Here is a 25231-nt window from a genome sequence, read left to right as displayed (position 1 = left end):
AGGTGGTGCCGTTCCGGAAAATCGACGCCGCTCGAGGGTCGCTCGTTGTTTTGCAACATGCAGAACCGTGAGAGCGCAAAAATAAGACGTTCCCGCGGTAGCTTCTTCAGGCGTGTCAGATCAGTTCCGCGTTGAGGAACTCTGGAATCATTGTCCCCACACCAAACTCGTCCCGTCACAATGTCGAAGGGGCTGGAGGAAGGCGGCGGATTCCAGCGCAAAGGTCGCTTCTTTGAACGCCTCGCAGCTGCAGCGGCGGAGAGCGGGAGGTGCGCGTCTTGCACCCCTTGTCGTAATCGGGTGGCAAGGTGGCAATTTTGTTGCGCAACTCGTCGTTCTTTACAGGAGGCAGAGTCACGCTACTACTAGATACGACAGCGGTTGCAGGCAAATTGGATAAATTTAAGTTCAAGGTTCACCATGCACATTTATCGAGTGGATAACTTGCGCAGGGTGCGCAGAAGCAGAGCCGCATTGCGCACTGTAGGGTCAAGGCAACACTACGGAAAGGGTCACACGGCAAATGAACACCTCGGTGTACGCCGCGGTAGCTTTGCGGCTATGGCATTGCCCGAGGTCGCAGGTTTGAACGCGACCGTGGCAGCCGCATATCTAAGGGGGCGAAATAAAAAAAATAAAATAAAAAAATGCTCCTGCACTGTTAGATTTAGAGACATGTTAACCAACACCACGGTGTCAAAATTAATCCAGAGGCGGCCACTACGGTGTGCCTCATAATCCGATTGTGGTATTGGCACGTACAGCTCGATAATTCCATTGAAGTTTAATACTTCTGCCCCGATGCCATGTGCCATGTGGTCGAATGACAACGTTCAACCCTCTCAGAGGTCATGAAGTATGGCGCGCAACAACGCCTCAAGCAAACACGTTCCTCTGTGCGTTTTGTGTACTATGCAGACAAACAACAGTGGCCCGCTGCACGCAAGGTAACGTTTAACATGACTCGACACACTCGTGTTGGACCAAACGTTGAAAAAATTAAATATTCGCCGTCAACATCACCGCTAATTATCACTAACGAAAGCAAACTGCGCAGAAAGCTTCGCCTACATCGATTCCCACAGTGCAAGGGATTCGCAGATTTTTTTTTTCACTTCAACGTTTTCGATTTTTATTTGTTACGATTCGCGCACTCGTTCCACTCGGAAGTATATTTGCACTATTTTATATGTCGCACGAAATAGTTATTCACAACACCAGCCACGGTGGTTCAGTTGATGTGGCGTTCCGCTAGTGAGGAGGACGAGGTTGCGGGTTTCATTCCCAGCCGTGGTACGAGCGCACGTTGAAGAAACCCGGAGGGTCAAACTTAATCCGGAGCCCTTCAATCTCACATAGCTCCAATGTTACTTAGGGACGCTAAACTCGGTCGTTCGGTCCGGGTCCAGGTCCGGGTCCAGGTCCGGTTCGGGTCGTGTCCAGTCGGGTCGGGTCGTGTCGGTCGGAGTAAGTTAAAACTGAGCTCTACTGGGCGCTCAAGTTGCCTAACTGGGCACTTAATATATCAAGTTATCTCTAACAGACCTGCATGCAACCTTGACATTTTAATTTTATTTGCAAATGCCGTCGGCACATAACAGTACTAAGACGTAGCGTGTGGGAAAACGATTATCGTTCAACTTCAAATATGCAGTAAGCAACAAGAACAGCAGAACTCTAATCACACATCCTAATGCTGGAACTATTCGGAAAGAAGAGCAGAAACCTTGGGCTGGAAGCCAATTTCAAGCATACGCTGTTGAAAAAAAAAAGAAAGGAAGTGTAACACTCTTTGCAAAGTTGTTCCTTAACGTTTCAAATATGTTTCTGAATGTAACTCTCGCATTTCCACTGCGGGGCATTTGCGAGCCTGGGATGGTCGACCACGCAGTCTGTCCGCACCAGTGGGAACGTGACGCGTGGGGCGTTGACGTCGTGCCGCGCTTGCAGGGTTGGTGCCCCCGTCTAGCGGCCAGATAATCGTGGACAACTACGACGTGGTGCTGCACACCGAGGAGGCCCGCGAGCGGATCGCCTACTGCCCGGCCGACAACGTGCTCTTCGACGAGCTCACCGTCGAGGAGCACCTCATCTTCTTCGCCATGGTGAGCTGCTGGGCGCCGCACATTGCGTGCTTCGCCGAGCACGTTGATGCGAAACAGGGGCGCTGTTTAGAACATGCATGTCCCCCCGAGACGACGAACACGTGATGTGAACGTGCGAGCTCGCTGGGTATCTATTTCGAAAGTCTAAAGTTGGCGTTAGAGGCTGGCAGTGGACGATGGGGTTGTTCAAATAAATGTTGCAGCGTCTGCTACAGTTAAAGATGCGTGCTAAAATTTGAGCGCTGCGCAATTTCGAATGAACAATGAAACGTGCTGGAAAATTCGCGTGCCTATGAGGAAGCGGAAAGCAATCCTCGCCACCAGACGTATTTGCAAGAAAAACGGTGCCATTAAAAATCGCATATCATAATAAGTGAGAAAGCCTCAGTCTATAAAGTAGGGTGTGTATGATTACTTCTCTCTCCTCCATGGACGTGCACACACGGTTTTTTTCGCAGCTGAAGGGACTGTCTGCGAGCAGGATACGGGTCGAGATCAACCTGCTGCTTACCGACATCCAGATGTCGGCCTACATGAGCTACCGGCCTTCGACCCTGTCGGACGGAATGAAACGTCTGCTATGCGTCGCTATAACTCTCCTGGTTGCGTCCAAGGTGAGTTTGCCCCCAGAGTTTAGTATTAGCTGCGCAGGAGAAAGGACCGCTGATATTGCTGAGCCGCCATGGCTCTGCGACGGATTGTCTAATGTAGTATAGTCAACATACTGGACAGTGAAAAATGGAACAAGAGCGCTAAACTCTAAAACCTAATTTCGCTGTATGCACACAGCCACGCATCCGTATATAATCTAGCCTTTTCCTGGTTTTTGTTTTTGTTCCCACTACTTCAATGGCGCACATCACAGAGCTGTCGCAGCAACTTGGAGACGACGGGTGAATAGTAGCAAAGGCAGCAAGGTGAAAATCAGTAAACAGCAAAGAAGATTAGTAGCTAGTTCGTAATAAAATCTGGCTGAGAGCCAGCTTATCTATTTGCCTGTTCTGTCTGTTTGCGCTTTTTGATATACTTGACAATGATGCAGCAACTGGCCTTCACTTACACGCTTTACAGTGGGAAGTAAAGTGTTATGTCTCAACGCCACAAAGGCGTTAATTGGACGTTGGCCACGAGTCAAACCACCATCAATCCATCAGCGCCTATCTAGACGTCAACGGAGCGTGGACACCGACTCTTGACGGGTCCCACAAAAGGCTCTCACCCCACCCTTTATCTGGCAGCCTGAGCGAAGCAGGAGGGGAACAACGGTCGATGACACGAGAGTCGCAGGTTGCTTTCTTGCCACATATTCCAAACCAGTCTCCTCGGAGGCGGAGTTACTGCGGATTGTTGCAAGCATGGGCGTGGTATCGCGGCAGAGTCGAGGAGTGTGGTTTGCTGCTGGGACAGGTCTTCAGGTTGCCTAGTCGACTCGCCTAGGGTTAAAAGCGGATGTTTTTCGACAGCGAGAATAGAGGGTCCTGTTATGAACTCGGACGTTTAACTTGCTCTCGCATGGAGTGGGCTTCCCTAACTGGAGTCGTGTAACTAAGCCAATAAACCCCCTTTTCTTCATTTTCTACTACCTGACGTATAGCAGTCGATGGGCTTGGTGGATTCCTTGTCCTAACGCCGTCCCAAGTCGCAGCAAAAGGCTTCTTCGGATCGTCACGTATTCGCTCGCGCAGTGAAGTGAATTATCGGCCTGCGAGTTTTTGCCTTCTCAGTTAAGCTTCCAGCTTGCTGCTGGGCAGGCGCGCCATTGCCGCATACGTATACTTGCACAAGATATCATATTTGTATTTTCATTTATATATTTTCCCGCAGCAATCCGACGGCGGTATGGTGGCCCTGCTCTCGGTGATTACAGCGTTATATGTGTGAGCAGACGGTACAGATTCCACGAGAAGCTCACGACAGTGTTATTTCACGGTGCTTTACGGCATGACCGACGTCTGTATATAGTCTTAAATTTGCTTTCCGAACAATAGCATAACAGAAAGCACGACAACATCCTGTTACGTCTGAATACGGCGCGTTGAGAATTCCTCGGACATTTCCCGCGTGGCATTCCTTTCATCTGGGCGTGCCCAGACGACGTCCGAGCCCCACATAGACGCAGAAACAAAGGAGCTCACTTCGAGATGACAGCCGCCGCTTTTCGTGGAAGCAATGACTACCGCGAATACCCCTCTACCTGAACCTGACCCTGACAAGCTGAACTAACTGATGAACGGGGCCGACGTCGAAGGCTACTGTGAGAACGGCGTCCACCTCGCTTTTCCAGATTACCATGCAGTTGCGCCATATGCGGGAGCAGTGTTGCGACATAGGAGGCGGAGACGGGGGAAAAGTGCGACGTCATGGGAGGGATTTTGCGACTGAGTCGATGATTGTGATAAATAATAATATTTAAAGAAAACTGTTCTTCACCAAAACAGCGTGTGGTTGACTAGTAGAAGCAGAAACAAATGCTACTCCGATCAGCGCATGCCGGCACAACGCGTTGCAGCTGTAGCGTTCAAAACGCGCGCGCCCAAAACCAAAATCGAAAGTGTGGTTCATATGCTAATCACATCCCCTTGGTGCGTTGCAGTCAATTCGGCTAGTGGGGTCTATGGGAGTGTCTGCTCTTGGTGAATCTGTTTATGAGATGAGTGCGTGCGGCCACCATGCCTCCTGTCTACGTGCCTATCGACGTGTCGGTGATGTAGCACTTGTGTGCTGGCTAGAAAAAGCCAGCGGCCTGTACTTGTGTCTTATTCTTTAGTTGACTTGTACCGAGGCACTAGTCGATGCGTCAGAATAAAGCAGTAAGCCCCTTTTGCCACGATCGGCTTGCTTCGGTCTCTTCAAGCCCTACACCGAGCATATATGCTATGACGTTTTTAAGCACTGTGAAGTTCGTAAATGGTCGCGACAAACTTTAACTCGGAACCGAAGGCTGTTCGAATGGGGCCAGGCCAGGACTGGGGACTCGCCAGTGAGGGCTGCGGCACAAAATAACTTGTTCTTGGGCCAGTTATTTGATACTTGGTGAAGCCATGGCAACGCAAATAAAACGCACAAGAAAGACAAGAGCAGACACCACGGACGCTATACTACTGCATTATAGTGTCTGTGGTGTCTGGTCTAGCGGTGCCTGGTCTAGCGGTGCCTGGTCTAGCGGTGTCTGGTCTAGCGGTGCCTGGTCTGGCGGTGCCTGGTCTCCAGAGCAAGATCATGGTCTTCGACGAGCCGACGGCCACCATGGACCCGCACAGCCAGCGCGAGGTGTGGGAGCTGCTGCTCAAGGCCCGGCGCCACTGCTGCATTCTGCTGACCACGCAGAACCTGCGCGAGGCCGACGTGCTGGGCGACAAGGTGGCCATCATGAACAAGGGCCTGCTCTGGTGCAGCGGCTCGCCGGGCTTCCTGCGCGAGCGCTTCCGCGCCGGCTACAACATCCGCATCGCCAAGGAGGCCGGCTGCGACACCGCCGCCCTCGAGGCCGTCCTGCGGCGCCACGTCCCGCGCGCGGCCGTCAAGAGCGACTCGAACGCCGAGGCCGAGTTCGCGATGGGCGCCAACCCGGGCAACCGGCGCCTCACGGCCATGTTCAAGGAGCTGGACCGCGAGCGGCGCAAGCTCAAGATCGGCGCCATGAGCGTCTCCATAGCGTCGCTCGACGAGCTCCTCGACAAGGTGGGTTATGCGCTCATCGAGGGCAGGGGGGTGGGGTGGGGTGGCGGCTTCAAGGAAGTCTTGGGCACCCTTCGATTCTGTCTCAACACAATTGCCGTAATCGGGAAATATGCCGGTGACTTATCATCGTCAGAAACAGAATGCCGTTTCGGGATCCGTACGGGCCGCAAAAATAATTTTCGTTCGGAAGGGCATATGATTGAGCTTTCTGCGTTCTGTTCACTCCTCTGTACTATCTGTTATTGTTACGCCGGTTCTCAACACAATGATTAAGTCATTTTGTTCTGACAATGGCCGGTGTCTTGCTTGATTTTAACTGGCCAGACGGTATGCGAAAACGCTCCCGTGCTTAAGATTTAGGTGCACGTTAAGCCATGTTCACATCTACTATATAGCGTACAAATTCGGAGAAAGAAAGATGAGCACATATTACTCAAATAAAGGCAGGAATTAATGCATTTTATGAAAATTATAAAAAAAGAAATTATTGCATTTTTCTACTATAAAGCAATTGCCAATGAAAGAACCCCAGCTGGGCAAAATTAATCCGGCGTTCCCCCCATGCGACATGCTTCATAATCAGGTCGTGGTTTAGGCACGTAAAACCCCAGAATTCAATTAATATTTTTGGAGTGTTTCTCGTCTCGGATAGTTCCGAGCACTCCCTAAACGAAGGATTCCGATTTGATATGTAAAGAGTATTGAATACCTGCAGGCAGCATGCAGAAATGAAGCGTTAAGCTCTTTTCGAGTGGAGTATCATGGCGAAGTGCGTGCAGCTACCACGTTCAGAAATATCTACACCACAGTTGATAAGAAACAAAGGGAATACGAGCAGGAAGGACGTGCGGTTGTGCTTGTGCCGTTCATTTATGTTGCTGTTAATATTTCCCACCGTTCCGCGCCATGGTACTTTTGTTTAAATTTTGAACTGCCTTAGTTTGTTTAGTATTGTTAATTATGTGCGTTACAATATTACCAGCTATTACTACGCTGTCATGTACAACGTATCTTGCAGGTCCAGTCAAGCTGCTTAGTTTTTAGCCCAAGGGGACGTTTCTAGTATGTACTAGAAGGATCAATAAAGTTGAAGTTGACCTTGAAAAAGACTGTATAAGAAGTAGCATGACGTCAGGGAGCTATAGCCAGTGCTTGAGCCTTCCGTTATATTCTTTATGGCTAGGATTCAACGCCAATTGTCACGTGACGCTCCCAACAAGTATGTTTTTCTTCCTTCATGTTCCTGAAAAAAAAAAAAAACACTCGCCCAGCCTCACAGCAGCAACTGTCTCGTGCCTGCGAAATCGCAGGTGGTCCACGACCCGACCTTCCAGTCGGGCATCGAGACGGGCACCCCCGTGCACGCCAATGACGAGCCGATTTACAGGGCGACCAAGGAACCGGGCAGCAGGACCTGTGCGCGGCAGCTGGCGTGGCTGCTCAAGAAGCGGTTCTACATCTGGCTGCGGGACTGGAACCCGCCCGTTGTACGCTGCCGGCGATAGATGGCTCGAACAGCGCCTGAAGTCGCTGTTGCCATTCCGTCAAAGAGAACGGCGTCGCTAAAACACTTTTAAGATTAAGTTTCATATCAGCCGTGGTCGGGTAGCATGCGGTGTGCATTACAGAGCCCCTTTAACAGGCCCGTCAGAAATCTTGGTTATGCGCAGGAAGTTGAGCGTCGTCCAGAGAGCGTTCTATTGTAATAACGTTTAAAAAATGGTTCCGTAGTAGCCGAAAGAGAAGCAAGTGAAATTTTGCGAAGCCGTGGTGCGAAGCGACCTATACCTGGAAGGAGACTGTCGTAAGGACGGGGAAGGACGTCCTCTCGACCAACGCACGCCAGCGACACTGCCTTTGTTTATCCCAATAATCGTAGCCGTGGATCCACGGGACGTTTGCTTGACGAACCCCGTCTCCTTCTTTTATTGTTTTTCCTTATTACGTTCTGTTGTGGGTCGTATTTATACGCGGGATGTATTGCGCACTCTGCGCTTGACGGCAATTCGCGATTTGTCCGTGCTCTGTGCGCTGCGCGTGTGCTTCTGTTTCTGGCGGCGGGAAGACGGGAGTGGCGCCTCCGGGAAGGGCACTCGGGTCTTTTGCCCGAATTTTCGGCTCTATTCGCAGCATAGGCAGATGTAATAATTTGCAGATACGATCGTCACCGCGTGTTCTATTCAGCACACTTGTCTGTTTGCAACGGCCAAACCTGCTGAGGGGGCCCTTTGGAGAAAACCCAGGTGGTTCCGCGCTGCGGTGTCTCTAGTATCCGAACCGCATCAGTACTTGAGCACGGCCGAGAGAGAGAGAAAGGGGGCACGCTGACGTGTATACGCGAGAGTATATATATATAGCCTGGATTCTACAGGCCCCAATCAGCGTTGCCATCTGGTGAAATTGGCCACCAGATTTCGGAAATCTGGTGAAAATGTAGAGCTCCTGGTGGCCAGGCCAACAAACTACTACACCAGACAAAATCTGGGGATATCTGGGGAAAACCGCTCTACCGAAATTACCGTCTACCCGCGCTGCTCATCCAATCATTTAACACTAGGTAGCGCCTGCGGTCGCCACGCTTCTAAGGCCTATATTAGTATTTGTTTATTCCTCATGAAATCCCTGTGTTGCTGTTCTACTGCTAGGGTCATATAGTTTCTCACTACATTACCTAGCGGGAAATCTGGCGCTGCTGCGCTTTGGTATGCATGTGCTTGCTGCGGTAAAGCTAGGGAAACTACGGAGCATATTTTATTAGAATGTGAAGACGTCTACCCAGCGGTCGATTTAGGCACCACTGGCCTCCTTGAAGCCCTTGGGTTCAGCGGAAGCAGTGGTAAAGCAAACAGGTCCGCAATAGACATTAGTAAGAGGCGATTGGAGGATTGGTGGAAGAAAAGTAGGGAAACGACAAAAGACGGAGACGTACAAAAACACAGTTCGCAATAGGGGATCAGAAAATTTGGACGTGTTAGTTCATAGTGCTTTTTTTTTCCTTTTTCATTGGTTAACCTAGGTAGGATATCAGGCAGCATAGTAGCAAGAGCTTGGTGGCGCAACTCACCGCCCCGTTCCAAAGGGGACGCTCATAACATCCATCCATCCATCCATCCATCCATGCATGGGAATGCCGGTATATTGTGGATTCGGATTGGCATCGTTCTCGTAGAGACAGGACACCTTGAAGACGCGCTTGGCAAGTACCGTTCCGTCTGTCACAATGATTCATTTTATACTAGAACAGCACTTGAAAAGCCGTTTTAGCTTTATTATTAAGCGAAAACATGTTTTGTTTAACTATGAGAACTTGTTATTGTGTGTACGACTACATGTTACGTAAAAAGTATCAGCGGGCCGCTAAAGGTGGAGGACAGACGACAAGGTTCGCGCTCGCTTTGAAACAGCTGGTCGTCTGTTCTTGCTTTTGTTCACTTGGGCATGCATTGTATGTAAGTAAGGATGTAATATGCGTGAATGGAAACATTTTATGAAGATTTTACTTTGAGAACGCGTTATTTGTGTAGCCAAATCCACGTTTTAGACGAACCCTCTTACAACACCAGCCAACACGAGCCTCGCAGACACATATCCCGTCATTCCCATTTCGGCATGGTGCCCCCTTAAGAAACTCCCATAGACGGTGGCGCCAGATTACCCTCTAGGTGTTATAGTGACAAACTCTATGGCTAGGGTACAGTGAACTATATAAAGCTTACTGTAGCTAAGGTTTGTGCTAGCGTGTGATGCTAGCGCTAGGTTTCAACGCACGTATAGTTATAAGTCCTTTCAATAGACGGCACCGGCTGTTCTAGTGGAGGAATGAATTTACCGTGGGAAGCATGGGAAGAGCAACGCCGGGCCACCGGCAATGCGTCAAGTGGCCAGCCAACACACATGCTGATGCTGCGCTCGTTTCGCTGTCACAAAAACCTGTTGCGCAGGCCGTCTTCGACGGGTAACTTCCTGATGATTCTGCAACATTCTGGGCTAGACTTTTCAAGTTTAAAAATGCCATAGGGGAAAAGCCCTACCAGGAACTTGTATTGTATGCACTGGCATGTCTTTCTTGCCCAGTGTCGAATGCAGTGGTGGAGCGTGTCTTCAGTCAGATCATGTGTGTTAAGACGAAGTACAGGAACAAAATGTCGCTGAAAACTTTGGATTCCATTGTACGAATTCGCACAACGTTGACCTCCAGAGAGGGGTGTTGCGTGAAGTTCACTATCACAGACGATATGCTACGCAGGTTTCGTTCAGGCATCTACGATGCTCCAAGGAATGATTAAAGGCTTCTCGTCGTGATTTTATATAAGTAATAAGATGAGTGCTTGACCAATGTTAATTCTTGGTCATTTTTTGTGCATTTTAAGGCAATTTTATTTTCTGGTGAAATCTGGAGAAATTTTAGCGAGTTTCTGGTGTCGTGCCGACTTTCCAACCTGGCAACGCTGGCCCCAATGTATAGATGAACTTTTATTTTTTTTTCGAAATTTTCACATTCCGAAAAGGTTTCTCGGGGGACGATGCGCGCAACCTTTCCGCTGACGATGACCTATTGAGCAACACGTTTACGATAAGTGCTATCGCTGACGAGTCGATATGCTTTAGTAACCACCAATGTACGGAACCTAGACAAGGACGTGTGCTCACATCCACCTACCTTTATTGGTAATCAGTCCGTTAACGTGTTTCGTTATGCGTGATGTTAGTAGACGAGGCATGTATATGACAAAATTCCGGCAGAACTCACTTCGGGATGCATGTCGGCGTTAATGCGACTAGCATTGAAGCAACGTATAGCGTACCGCCGCATTGTCACCCCCGAAATGCCTCACGTATGAGGCGCGCACTGCAGCCCGGCTCCTCTCGCGTTTCCCTTCATGTAAGAGCGGTGCACACCCAGTGGCGCATGTCCAGGGACCCAAGTTGGCTTCCGATGAGGTCATTGAAGAGCGGCACATATACCTAGTGATCCAAATTGGCGTGAATGAAAATGGTTAGATCCGGACATAATGAATGAATGAATGAAAATGAAGGCTCTCGGCCGCCGTTGGTGATTAGGTGGACATGGGAGAATCCGTGAAGTATCCTAAGAATGCTATTAACACCGGATTTAGTAGTAAGGGTAACTGGAAGTCGGGCCCCGTTCTCGTCTCCTCCTCCGTTTTTTGTTTCGCGCCGTTCGTCGTAATTCGGAACCAACTCGCCCGGAGCTACACACAGCTGTGCCCTCTCGGGCGCAAAGCCACGGGCGCTTACTTGTCGCAGGTCCGCTGGGTGGTTCCGGTGTGCGTGCTGCTGCTGGCGACGCAACTGCAGCGGCTCTTCTCCGAGGAGGACATCGTGTCGTCCGACTTCTACAAGGACCGGCTGCAGTACACGATCAGGGCCCTGCACGTGCCGTCGCCGCTGAGCTTCGTCTCGGCCAACCGGAGCCGCGGCGACCCCGTGCTGCGCCACCTGCGCAAGCTGTTCGCCGAGGAGGACATCCGGCCGGTCCACATCGGCTCCGACCACACCAGCTCGCGCCTGCTGGACTACGCCGAGGAGCACCCGAGGCTCTACAACTACCGGATGCTCTTCGGCATCGTCTTCATGGCCAACAGCACGGTCGGTGTCCATCGTTTTCCGAGACCGGTTGGGGCACCCGCCGCCGCGGCGCAGCATCATCGTTTCGTGGTGTCGCGCTGCTGGGTGCACGAAGTCGCTGCTTCGTTTCTCGGCCACAGCGACCGCGTCTCGATTGGGGCGGAATGTAAAAACACGTGTACAGTGTGCACAGGTTTCATTGCGTTAGGGGAGTTTCAGCATGTCCGGTATTCCGATTTAGCAAGTGAGTTTCCATAATACCAGGCTAACGGACACTGGCACAGCAACATATTGCGAAGCTTCGTTTAACCGTAATGCCTTATAGACATGTTTTCGTGTTCATGAGTGTTATTGTCGAAAAAGAAAAAATAAGGCAACGTGTTTACGGTTGCGCCACTGCCGAAAATTTGCACCGGTAACGAAGTACAATGCACTTGGTTACTCTGATAATAGCCCTGTGTTTGTCTGGTTGAGCTATGCGCCACCAGCCCGACCACTCACGTTTATGCCTCCGGTAAACTCGGTAATCCGCAACCGCCAACGCATATACCGGACGCGCTAAAAATATATATAAATGTGCGCTCACATTGGGGTTCACGGTAAAGAACCACGGGTAGTCAGGATTGGTCTGGCGTCCCCCATGAATCTGTATTCACAAGACGACGTTACGGATCGCCGATTCAGTACGTGGACGAGCATGACGTGGCTCGCAGCCGAGCAGTCGCTCCGCACAGAAAGGCTACGTAGACGATCTCCCAGAAATCTCGCCAACTCTTGAACCGAGGTGGAGGGCTGACTGGGGGGTTGTGCTAATATACGGGCGTGAATCGGCGATCGGTGGGAGCGTGTGTATCGAGCTGAACCCACTGTGCAATTTAGGCGCCCCAATATTTATTTTAAACGCCCAGGACACGTTGAGTGGCTGGTTGATTCATTCCGACTGTTGGATGTACTAACTGTGCGAAACTTAGGATATGACAACACGCGATTAGAAATCCAAACATGACACAGGCTCAGAGGAAGCTGAGAGACTTGTATTCGCCAGCTGTTGAGCTGATTAAAATAAGACCCCTCATCCAAACCTTGGCTCCCACCTGAGGCACTCATTTGTTCCATCACTGTTGATAGAAGTAGGCACACATAAAGGTTTGTCTTGATGTTAACTTTGCATTATAAAGAATACGAATTTATGACTGATTTTTATGTATTACCGCTTAAGTATATGCTGTCCTAATATTTTTTTTCTGCATGCTATATTACCGATCAATCAGGGCCGAACCCAGCAATTATTTTCTGAAGTGGTTTTGCGTGAACAACGGTGCCCCCCCCCCCCATTTATATACGATTTATATAAAATTATTTTCACGTGTGTATCAAGCACATCGCTAACATATGACTGCTAGCTATAATACATATAATGCATATATTGACATGAGCATATAATGGCATATGTGCAAGTCTGGCCGAGCAGTAAATTGTCGCGGCGATAAGTATTAGGGCCCCGTAACTGTCCTCCTAGTTACGGGCCTTGTTACGAGGTATTACATACTTTGCAACCGTTGCAGTGTGTTTTTTACTTTGGCCATAAACATACTTTCCCTCTCGGAGGCAGATGTCACCTTCATGGATTGTGACAGCACAAGGGCTATGGGAGACTCACTATGGAAAGGGTTCCGGAATATTTTACGCACCCGAGCTTCTTTAACATGCATCTATGCTTGAGTATATTACATACATACTAGATTGTTTGCATTCCACAACACATGAGAATGCGTCCTCCGCGGCCGGGGTTCATACCCGCAACGGCGTGCTGGGCAGCGGATCGCCAAGACACAGGGGACACAGCGGCGGGTACCAAAGACATTGCGAGATCAGCTGAGGGGCAGCGTTTTGCTTTATCGCGGATTCTCAGAGGGCCGAGCCTGTGTGTACGCTCAGGGCCAGCTTGCGTCTGCTGGCGCTTACAGCGATAACCAGAAGGGGAGCGAATTTACGACGTGTATGTTGCGTCTCCTTCGCGCCAAGTGGTAACCATCGTGGCTGATAGACGCGTGTGATTACCAGCTGTACTCGTGGACCATGTGGAGCACGTCTCGACAGGGAGTGTATACACAGTGCCGCTATCGCGCTCTGGCGAAATAAACGCGCCGTCGGCGCCGGACAACGCCGCGGCGAAAATTCGTCAGAAATAACTTCCACATCGCAGCCACTTAAATGTTTCGCTCTATAGGCGGCAAAGTTATATTGCGCCGAAATCTCGACCATTTCTTTCACGGGTGGTCTTCCTCCAGGACTGAGCGAACCGAGTTTAAGTAGCATGGGTAATTTTTACGGCAACCGGCGTACAAACCACGATATAGCCGATTGCCCTTCGGCAACGCTGACGGAGTCTGTGGAACCATCTGCAGGATAAATTATCCCGAATTTCTCAGTGCGAACGTTTAGCAGTGCGAATTGACGGACAAGGCGTGTCACACGCGTGCGTAGTCGTCGTCGTAGCAGTCGGCCCCGAGCTTATGTATGTAGTATAAGGCTCGCTCGCGTCAGTGACGGCAATGGCGGCGCCCGGTGCCGACACCGCAACGTATAGACGCGTCCTCGGCGCGCTGCAGCCCACGCTGTGGTACAACGGCCAGTGCCCGCACGCGGCCCCGCTGCTGGTCAACCTGTACCACTCGGCGGTGCTGCGCAACATCACGGACCAGCCGGCGGCGCGGTTCGTGCTCGTCAGCCACCCGTACAGCAACGAGACGGGCCGCCGGGGCGGCGCCGACGAGAAGCAGGACCTGCAGCAGCTGCTGCAGAGCAAGCTCTTCTTCGGCGGCGTGCCGCTCAGCGCTGACAGCTTGGTCGTCGAGGTGCTCATGGGCATCTTCGTGCCGCTCGCGCTGTGCTTCCACGCGGCCAGCTTCGTGGTGTTCCCCATCACGGAGCTGTGCGGCGAGTTCAAGCGGCTGCAGCTCATGACCGGCGTGTCCGGCATCGTCTACTGGTTCAGCAACTTCGTCTTCGACACCGCGCTGGCCGTCGCCTGCGCCTCCGTCTTCGTGCCCACCATCTGCTTCAGCCACCGATACCTCAAGAGGCCCGAGTACATCGGCGAGTGTATACAGTATACACGCAGGCACCGCACGCGCTCGCTTTAGCGCCATACATGTGTAGACGACAGAAAAGAACAGCGCCTCGAGACAGGACGCAGAGGAGGAACCACGTGCACGCACTACGCTGACTTAGCAACTGCGTGTTTATTATCTTGCTTATACTTTTATACAGAGCGATAAAGGCAGTGCCCTCCTTTGTGTCCCGTCTTGAAGCGCTGTTCCTTCTGTCATAGTGAGCCAACTAGCCCGTCAGTCAATCCTTGCAATGTAGATGACGGCGCACACATCTCACGACGAGGAGGCCGTCCGTGCCGTTACGTCATGCTTCCGCGGGTCATCTCTCCCAGGGGCCGCATATTGTGGCCATTTATTCACCGTTCACTCTTCAGTGGCCGCCGTTTTTAAATGCGGTAGTATTGTATGTCCCGTGAGGCAGAAAAGCCGGCGTTGTCCGCAACGAGTGGCTACAAAGATCATCATCATCAGTGACTTCATCAGCGTCTTGTATGACGTCAGTAGTAACACACAAAGTTCGAACAAGTTAGAGTAAGGTTACTTAAGGTGGAGTAAAGTGAATTGAGGTTGCAGCGCGTGACGGGATACATTTTAGTGAAAGTCTAGCAACACCGGTTGGAGTTTGATTCGCGTTGGGAGGGCTCCAGGCAATCGGGAGGTAAGGTTAAATATTGGCTGTAGCGGCACACCAGTAAAGGGAGGAATTAGACCACAAGGAGTTAGGAAAAAACGCACAAAGGAGAAGGTGACATGCAGTGATGTCGCAAGCTGGAAAAATGACTGGAAATTGAAACGCAGCTGAATGACGAAGCGATTAGCGTGTACGTCTTGAGCGAAACGCATCTACGAGATTTAGAGCAGTCGCCTGTTATTCACAATTTTGTATGAGAAAGGTGCAACATATTTACTAGGTCGAGGAAAGGCGGTCATGGAAATACCTATTTAGCACCGCGTAGCCTAAAGTGTCACTCAAGGTCCCGAAGTGCACTCCCCGTAAGTGCACTTGCCCGATTGACAGGGGTATCAGTCTAGATGGGACTGAGCTTAAACAGTCACAGCGGCACCTGTACAGCGCGCGATGCTTATAGACAAAACCTGTTTTTCTCTGAATTAGTACCACATTATAGCACTCTTAGCCGGGTGGAATTCAACCTAACCTAACCTAACCTAAACATCAAAGGCTGCTATAAAAGATGGACATGGCCTCTGAGAATGTATGCGCTGTCAGATCTCAGAGGCGATACCTTATGAATGTGTAGCTTTTTTTCCTTGCTCGATGTATCAAATGAATTCGGAGCGCAGAGCACATTCTTGTTAAAAGCTCGCGAAAGTTACGTTAATTTTCGTCGAGTCAAGAGACGCATTGGTTGGCCGATGCGGCCAGCGTCGCCAGCGTGTGATGACCGAGGACGAACAGGGCGATGAAACGCTCTCCCCCGACGGAAGCTGGTGTCGTGACGGTACCGGAGACGGCCCGCGGTTGACAATTGTGACAATTGGGAGTTTTCGGTAGCCTGCGCGGTTGCGTTAATCTCGCATTTCTCCACCGTCAACATCGCAGACATTGACTTGCGATTAAATTTAGCTTTTTCTCAGATTACTCGACCGTCTTGAATCGACCCTGAAATTCCGCGATTAAAGGCTGCAGCGAAGGAAAAGACACGACGCCAGAACAGGGATGGAATCAAGGACACACGTTGAAAAAGTCGGCACGATTAGTCGGCGCACTCGTGCGCGTCTGCGCGACTACCTCAGAAGAGCTTACTAAGCAATCGTAATGGTTACTGTGACAGTGATGGTGTCACAATGGCACGCTTGTGTCCTGTAGCGGTGCTGTCGATGCTCTTCCTGGCGCACGGTCTGTCCATGGTGCCTTTCTGCTACGTGGTGTCCACCCATTTCAAGGACAGCTCTTTCGGCTTCTCCATCATGGTCATCTTCATCTTTTTCACCGGTGAGTTTCGGCTTCGTTGCGTATTTCACTGCGCTTAAGACAGAAAAAAAAAATACTCACTCCTTGCGTCTACGATACCGTGCGCCATCATACGGACCCCATTGATGGGCAGAATGCATGGCTTTGCAAGACTTGTCACATGAGTTAAAGAGGGATAAACTGGTCGACGTTTAGATAGGTGGGCCTATTTCTGTCAAATGGGGCATTCTCGCGAGCCTAGTTTTGGAGGTCGCGCGATCTGTTTCGGGGACGCCGTGAAGTGAAGCGAGCGCCAACGCGAAGCCTCCGCGCTCCCCGTTGCCGGCGCTTCGTGTCACGCCGGCGTTGTGAAAGCGGGCGCTCGCGATCGTGGAGCGAGATCTGTTCGTATTTGTCAGTGCGCGCGGGACACCACGCTTGTTCAATAACCAACCGAACGTGTGCTGCAACTTAATGCGGCCGATAAAAAAAAAAGAGAAAAGAAACACCTACGAACTTAATTTCGTGTAATTGCAAAATAATTTGCGGGTGAAACTGCGGCTAGGACCGTTTTTCACACGTTCATATCACTGTTATCGGTTTGTCGCTCAGCGCAAGACCCTCCTGTCGTGCGGTCGCGTTTCTTTGGGACCTGTCCTGGCACCCCGTACACGACGGCCACGGTGACGTCACTGCGAACCGTGCATCGCGCGCGTGGTTCCCGCGACCGCACCGCGTGACGTGCCCCCTCGTTCTTGCGGCTCGCAGGGCTGGTGGGCGCCCTGGAGGCGGTCATCGTCCACTTCACGCTGACCGTGGCCGAGGTGCGGCTGCTGTCGCTGGTGCCGCGGGCGCTGGACATCCTGTTCCGTGGCGTGCCCACGTTCACGCTCACGCGCGGGATCGCGCGGCTGCTGCGACTGCGGCGCGAGAACGACATCTGCGAGGCCGGCGAGGAGCAGCTCGCCGTCGCCTGCCGGACCGTCGACCTCGGCCACACCGTCTCGCTCAAGTACTGCTGCAACGGTGAGGACCGGCTTCTGTGTCGCCGCGGTGGGCACGAAGTCGTGGAGGCGAAATGGCATCACCTAGAAAAAGAAAGAAAGAAAGGCCGGCATTCCTGGTGCCACGCCGGCATACTCCACAAGGAATGATAAGTGCGAACTAGGCACGGAAAGAAAGACACACATGCGCGCACAAGAATGCCCTATGGCGCGCGTCGCAATTTTGGCGCGCATCTCGGCCGTGGCTGTGCATGGCTGCAAGCACGGTCGAACGCACACGCAGCCGCGCACCCGTCTTTAGAGGCAATCTGCCGCGTGTGCAACAAAGAGGGGGCGTGCCGAGACGGCGTGGTATCGTGTAAGCTGTCTTCCCGCACGTTTAGCGTTGAAGTTTCGGTGACCCGTTGAAGCAAGAGGCAGACCAAGCATTCGCTCCCCGCTGCCGGGGCTTGTCACGATAGCGTCGTCCCAGTGCGGCAGAATCTATCGGCCGCAGGGGCGGAGTGCAGTGCGAAAGCGTGGCGGCATGGCTTCGCTTAATTAGTACCGCCTGTGTGAAGATGTTGTCGATGTGGCATGAAAACGTATCATTCGTCGCCGACTCCCAAATTCATCAAAATGACTTTTTTCTCATTCAAATTTGTATTTTTCGATTGCCCCATTACTCGGGTAATTCTGCGGTCCCTATTCATGTAGGAAAAAATCGATCAGCGGCTGTACTTATTTGCATAGAAGGTAAAATTTCAATACAACGAAATTTATATATAACTAAGCAAATTTCCAATGTTACCTACTTCGTTATATCGAAGTTTAAGTGTAATATATATATATATATATATATATATATATATATATATATATATATATATATATATATATATATATATATATATATATATATATAATTTCAGTTGCCAGTTGAGCGCCATGTTTGTCGGCTCACCTCCTTCGTCCTTGTTACTTGCTTTCCCCTGCGCTCATGGTGCTTTTGTTTTTTGTGTTCCTAAGTTAGAGTTTAACAATGACGTTTCATATTTGTTTAAATGATCCGATTTCCGGCGTATTTAGTAAAACTAATAGACTCGATGCTACTATATTTAATCCATCTGCTTCTTACCTATCCCACCAAAGAAATCGGTTCGGTGGATGCCCAAGATGATTTCTCTTTTCCTAAGTACAGAGTAGGAGCTGCCGCCGTAAGGCTTTGTTGTAATAATCGGGCATGAGTGATTGGCCCGAGCAAATGGTTGCGAGAGGGCAGGGCAATCGGGGACGGCAGAGAATTACGTGTTGCGATGAAACTTCTAAATTTCAAGGCGTAAAGAGTCAGCTGGCGCAAGACAGGGGTAATTGGGGATCGCCGGGACAAACCTTCGCCCCCGCAGTGGACGGACTGTTACAGCGACGCTGTTGATGTCTGGCCGACGCTTCCCTTGCAGCGCTGCCAACGCGCAACGCCAGCAGCGCGAACATCGTCGACGGTGGCCGCCGCACGATGATCCAGCCGTACGAGCTGTCGTGCGCCGTGATGATCGAGGTGTACGTGATGCTGGTCGAGGCTGTCGTGCTCCTCGCCTTCGTCGCCTTCATGGACGCCACGCCGTACCACAGGCTGCGCAGGAAGGTGCTCGCGCGGGTGAGTATGAGAGCGCGCGGCTTCGCGAAGATGGCGGCCGGCTCTGCGTTTCACATTAGAAAGGAACGAGAAAAGAGTGATCTCGCGCGTTTTCATTTTTGGAGGCGAGTATAAAACGACACCAAAGAAAGGACACCGAGACGGCTAAGGATGACAGGGTATGCTTTCAGAAATGTGTTCGTTAGATTGTGTTAAAAGATCGATTAAAATCGAGGTCAGACTTTGATCTTTGTTTAAAATTAAGCGCCGCAGCCTCGGCGCTAGCACGTCATTGTGACGTCATAGATTTCAAGGCATGTTCTCACATTTTAGCAGTGTTTATTTAATTTTTTTTGTGCAGGAAAAGTTCTCAAAACTTGCAAGGCCGCATAAGTGATTTATCAGTATGGTAATTTTGGCGAGTAACCTGTACGGATTGCCTTTGTAGCTTCGTGCTACTCTCAGCTCGATGACAGCGTTTCCCTTTCAGGAATATACGCTATAAACCATAATATACGTCGAGATTTAAAAAAAAGATAACAGCTAAGGTGGCTCTTCATCTTGAGCTGTCTTTAGAACATTGGGAGTAGTCGTCACGAAAAATCAAGTTTAAGGGTAAACCCTATGTTCCAACCGACCTTTATTCCCGTTTATGAGGTTGTGTCCTACTAAACATTCTAGAGGAAACACTCCCGCAGATATTTTTTCAGATACCATGAGAATTATGATTAGTACATTGATTTGTCTAATTTTCGTGCCTGTGCATACAGACATCTTTGTGGATTTGCTTTTTACGCTTTAATCTGCCTTTATTGGCCTAAATTTCGAATGAACACAATTCAAACGCAATCAGATGCAGAAGCGTTTGCCTGGGCGCGTGCGTTATCATTGCGAATTGTTGCATTGATAACGCAATATTTGGCTACAAATGAATTCGTTTGAGAAGTCACAAATCCGTTTGAAGCCAGCAAGATCAAGTGTAGGCAAATGACTCCCATGCAGGGGTGCTTTTCTGGACATCGTTAAATTACGTCGTATTTTCTACTTTGGCAATGGTGGCATTCTGAGCCAATCAGAGAGCCCCAGACTGCTGCTACGACCTATGATTGGCTCAAACTGCCGCCATTCCAGAATTTGACAACGTCCAGTACAGCATCCCTGGCTAAACCGTCGTATACCTGCAGCTTCCAGAGTGGCCTCAATAGTAATGGTCGTAGAAAACTCTGCGCTTTCACGAGACATTCTTCACCTCGCGGATCTCGGAGGTTAATCGCGCCCTTCCACTTCGTCGACTCGTCGCGCGCAGTTTCGTAGGCGCAAAGACCCCGCTTTGTCGCCGAACCACGACGAAGGCCCACGCCTGGCCACGTCGCCGCTCGACTCCGACGTCGCCCACGAGTCCGCGGTGGTCGAGAAGCTCGCGTCGGAGCCCAAGTCGCCCGAGTACGCCCTCGTGGTGCGCAAGCTCACCAAGTCGTTCGGGCCGTGCCGGGGCGTCAACAACGTCAGCTTTGCCCTGAAGCGCGGCCAGGTACGTGGCCTGTCGCTTTTCGCGGTTGCTATGCGCTCCGCCCTCACCTCGCCGCGAACTCGCAGTGCCTGGGCATCATCGGCGTGACCGGGTCTGGCAAGACGAAGCTGATGCAGCTGCTGACCGCCACGTCCGAGTGCTCGTCGGGCGACGTTTACATCGGCTCCTGGTCGCTGCTGCGCACGCCCAGGGAGTACGCCGCCAACATCGGCTACTGCCCCGAAGCACTCGGCCTGCCCGAACACCTCACCGGCCGTGAGGTGCGCGCGCCGCTCTTGCGGCGTTATGCGCGTTCTCTTAAGCACTCTTAAGCAAGTTCTCTTAAGCAAATTCATTTCAACAGTAGGGTTCTCAGGGCGAGTTAAATTCAGGCGTACGCGTATATAACGTGCGCCCCTGCGGCACTTAGTCGAAACTTCCCTGTTGCGTTACAGCATTGTTTTGGCCCTGACCAAAACACTGCTATGTAACGCAGCATAGAAGTTACCGAAATTTGGCTGATCTTGTCATGAAACGCTGCTCATTGAGATATATCGGTGCATTCTTGAGAGTTCTACAAAGAGCGAAGGGCCAGTGTCCAGAATTACTGGTCAGGACAGCCTTATCAAGCTCTGCATGGTGCACGTCGTTTGAACAAACTTGCAGTGATTCGCCCAAACGTACTAGCCCTTGAACGCCGGGTCAAAACATGAGCGCTGTTATATATACTATCAAATACATCTGCATGCAGTGGCTTCCTGGGTCTCCCATGATAGCACATAAAAGTATGGATGTGTAAATATTCGAAATGCTGAATGTGTTTTGAATTATTCTGCTCGAGAGGCAGCAGTTTCGGAGTTAACGCATGGAATAGCTAACGTCAATTTATTCAATACTTTATGGTTATTAAATAAGGACGCCTCCTCGCCTTGTGTCATGCTACAAATTTTCTTTATTGATTCACTTTCTATTGTTCTCAATTTATTAGTTTCACAATCTCACCATTGTTATGGTGTGCCGGATACAATCGTGTTTTTTTCTTCTCTTTCTTACAGGCTTCTCAGTTGAAGGGAAGTGTAGTTGACAGCATTACATATATGAATTAATATAAGGCTGCACCTCATTTTTTTACCCAATTGACTCCAAGGAACGTTTGTATTTAATTTTGTTTATATGCCGGAAAATATTTAGCATTCGATTCGATATTTGAAGGTCGGTTTTCTCGAATATTCGTGTACTATTCGATCCGGAAATTTATCTATTCGAATACGCTTAACTAAATGTCCTGTGCTCACGCTAAGTTACGGAGGTATAAGCAGTGCACATTTTTAGTGCGAATCTGCAGGGATGTCGTGTTCCGACTTCCTGCGTAATTTTTCGCACGGTGATCGCACACTGGGCGCAACGCTCTGTTCTCAGGTCATCGAGCTCATCTGCGTCCTGCGCGGCTTCCGGCTGGACGACACGGCGGCGATGGCCAATAACCTCCTGCGCGTCATGGAGCTCTCCAAGGTGGCCAACGTGATCGTGAAGCATTACACGTGCGTACTTCACACGTGACACTTACATGCAACGTCTCGATCGATTCGGTGCAATGCAGTAAAGGCTATGGCGTCACGTACGTAGTCGTGGTGGTGAAAAAAAAAATACAAAAAAAAACATGGTAGCAACACTGTCAAAAGCGTAACAAAGTTTTTATTGGGCGAACCTGTGCTCAGAAAAGCAAGTTACACTCAAAGCACAACGATTGCGGTGAACGTAGTCGGCGATTGTTGAACTCTGATCGGCGGGTCAAGGGCGTCGGCTTTTAAACGTCACTCGTCCAAGGTTCCAGTGTAATCGCCGGTGCCCGCGTGGTTTCCAGACACTACTGCACAATTCGTGTTGCACATGCAATCTGATTGCACAAGGCGCGGTTACAGCAGACGACGGATAGAACCGTCGATAACATTCGAGAAGCTTCCGAGACGGGCAGGCGCTTCCTACGCTCAGCGTTTAACATTCGTCAGGCGCTGAAAAGCGGTCTCCCGAGAAAGATAAACAAGTTCACATGTCAATAGGGCTCGTTTCAACGAATCACTAAACATTAGGAGGGGGGGGGGGGCAAATATTCGAAGTATCGAATACGAATAGAATATCAGAAGCTGGAAGCTATTAGAATACTACAAGCTATTATTAGCCTAAGTATGCGAATTCGGAAATGAGCTATTGGATATTTTTGAACGCCTGAAACTAGCCAAATGTTTTACAACAGCCGACTGTTGAGATATTGTTACTGTTCTCCATTTGCTAAACGAAGTACGGCAAATTATCAGACGTGAAACAATGGCAAAAGTTTTTGAAGTAATGCAAAAACAAAATTGCTTGTTCAAACCTTGTTTTCGGTTTCGCAGCGGAAGCCAACAGGACAAGCTGTAGTTACGGCTTTTAGCCTGTCATTTAATGCATTTGGAGTATTACTAATGTAGTTGTACAGCTAGTAAGCTTTCTTTTTTTTTTCCTTGCAACGGGCCCTTTTACATGCGTTTAGGGCACGCAAGCCCTTCAGCAATTTTTCTTTTCCCACAACTCTTTTTTTCGGCATCCCTTTAACATTGTTTAGAAAGCTTATTTGCAACCAGGCTCTCAATATGTCGAGACCTTATTCGTGCATTTTTTACGGCGTAAGCTGTTATGAGCTCAATCCTATGGCCGGTTCGGTTGGCGATGTTGTCCGCCACCGCCGGTGTCCGTCGCAGCTATCACCAGGAATGAGAGAGAAAAAAATAAGCCAGTTCCGATTGGGATCGAACCCGGGCCCTCTGCGCGAGAGTCAGCTACTCTACAGTTGGGCCACGCGAGCGTTTGCTGGCTGCTGCGGAAGCATTCCATATACAGGCGTCCTAGCGCGCGAGGAGTCGCGGGATGCGAGACACGCGCAGCGTAGCGTTGATGCGTGCATACTTTAAATTACAGTTGCGTTGTATTCCACCAGGTGTCACGACGTGTAGCAATTGCGTCGTATGGTGCCAGGTGTCAAGGATGCGACATGCGCGCCGCGTAGTCTCGATACCTGTGTTTACTCTTCGGTACACGTTATGGTACCTCATCACAAGGTACGAACCGCTGCTGATGAAGCGAATCGTAGAACTTCAAGCGCGGCTGCAACCAGGCATCGTCGGGCTCAGCATACCGCTGTGCAGAGAGCGGTACAAGCCGCAGCTAGCCGTCGACACCGGGTGGACTGTTCATTTCTTTCTCGTGATGGTTCCTCCACCTTACGCTGTGACTGTGCTACGTGTGTCGCGCAAACCCGCGAAATTTTAAAATGACAGTTGGTGATGTTGTGTATATGACTGATATCCATTGGCCCCGATAGCCGTCTTTTTTTTTCTTATTCAGTACAAGCATGGTACGTAATTAGAACAAACATAAATATTGCATTTGTAAATGTAAGGCGTCTGCATTTGACGCTTACTGTTCAATTCAATTCAATTCAGTCTTTATTTTTCTCTTGGACAGAGAAGGAGACGGGACTAAAAGCTCGTAAGCTTGACAGAGGTCCTGCCCCCTTTATCAACTTGGCAGTACAGTACACAGACAGAGATTTTCAATTTTCCAAATAAACACTGAAACAAAATAACAAAACACTTTGTAAAAACAGTGCTATGCATTGCAGCACAAACAGAGGTATTAGAAAAACAAATATGTGGTCATGGGGAAACGAAAAAAAAAGCAATAACAGGTATAGGTTTAAACTGAGTGCAACATTACATAATCTTGCTAAGAAAAAATCGCTTAATAACATCACTCGAATGCTGAAAGGGGTCAAACAATTCTTTGTTTAATTTATTTGATAATACTGGGACAGTATAAGAAAGAGACTGCTCTGTATAATATGCCCTAGGCGTCGGCACTAACCAAATTTCTTTATGTCTAGTCTGCAGGATATGCGTGTTTTTCTCAAGTTTTGCCAGATAACTAATGTAATGTTCATCACTATGTGAAGAGCGTTTATAGATCATTAAAAGTCTATAATTGTATAAACTATAGATTGGCAGGATTTCATATTTTAAAAACAAGTCATGTGCGGGGGAACAATAAGGAACACCAGCAATACATCTTACAGCTCTTTTTTGAAGAAGGTGAAGCTTGGATAAATTTGTGACACCCGTAGTGCCCCAAACGGTACAACAATATTGCAAAAGAGAAAGAACTAATGAGTTGTATAGCAATAGCCTAACTTTCACAGGAAGAATACTGCGGAGCCGCAACATGACACCGACAGCTGAAGACACTTTTGATCTGATATAGTCAACATGATCATTCCAAGTCAAATGCTTTGAAAATATAACATATTCATATTCGATTCGTGTTCGTATTCGTTGCGTTATTCCAGAGGCGGGAGGAGGGCACACCTATGGTGCACTACAAATCCTTCCATGTAGCCCTTCTGGTTGGCTGTCAAAACCCGTACCTTAGTTCGCTCCACTGCTTATAGTTTGTGAGGTGCGATATAGTTCTGCGTCGCCTTAAGCTTTGCTGGATGGCACATGGAACATCGCTTGATGCAGGTCCCACCATTGTAACAGTTCATGGTGTTTTTTACTTAGTAGAGCGCTTCGTTTTACCGTTCAGCTGGCACTACAATGAAATATCTTGAAGAGCGTTTTGTACCTCTCGAGTCTAAGCAACCTATTGGGCACGTGGTCGCGAGTTC

General features: G+C 49.7%; 1 protein-coding gene across 1 annotated transcript in view; it reads left to right on the top strand.

The window, feature by feature from the left end:
* The window catches only part of LOC135911080 (phospholipid-transporting ATPase ABCA3-like), a 149801-nt gene that overhangs the window by 99033 nt on the left and 25537 nt on the right, over positions 1-25231 (top strand). Inside the window, exons 12-23 of the mRNA XM_065443178.1 lie at positions 1951-2105; positions 2564-2719; positions 5316-5786; positions 7097-7273; positions 11055-11396; positions 13988-14474; positions 16320-16445; positions 17172-17429; positions 18847-19043; positions 20329-20553; positions 20619-20813; positions 21952-22073. Coding sequence (XP_065299250.1) covers positions 1951-2105; positions 2564-2719; positions 5316-5786; positions 7097-7273; positions 11055-11396; positions 13988-14474; positions 16320-16445; positions 17172-17429; positions 18847-19043; positions 20329-20553; positions 20619-20813; positions 21952-22073 — 2911 coding nt within the window. The remainder of the gene's footprint in view (positions 1-1950; positions 2106-2563; positions 2720-5315; positions 5787-7096; positions 7274-11054; positions 11397-13987; positions 14475-16319; positions 16446-17171; positions 17430-18846; positions 19044-20328; positions 20554-20618; positions 20814-21951; positions 22074-25231) is intronic.

The sequence above is a fragment of the Dermacentor albipictus genome, chromosome 9 (genome assembly GCF_038994185.2).
Source record: "Dermacentor albipictus isolate Rhodes 1998 colony chromosome 9, USDA_Dalb.pri_finalv2, whole genome shotgun sequence".
Lineage (NCBI taxonomy): Eukaryota > Metazoa > Arthropoda > Arachnida > Ixodida > Ixodidae > Dermacentor > Dermacentor albipictus.
This window is presented reverse-complemented; position numbering and strand designations above follow the sequence as displayed.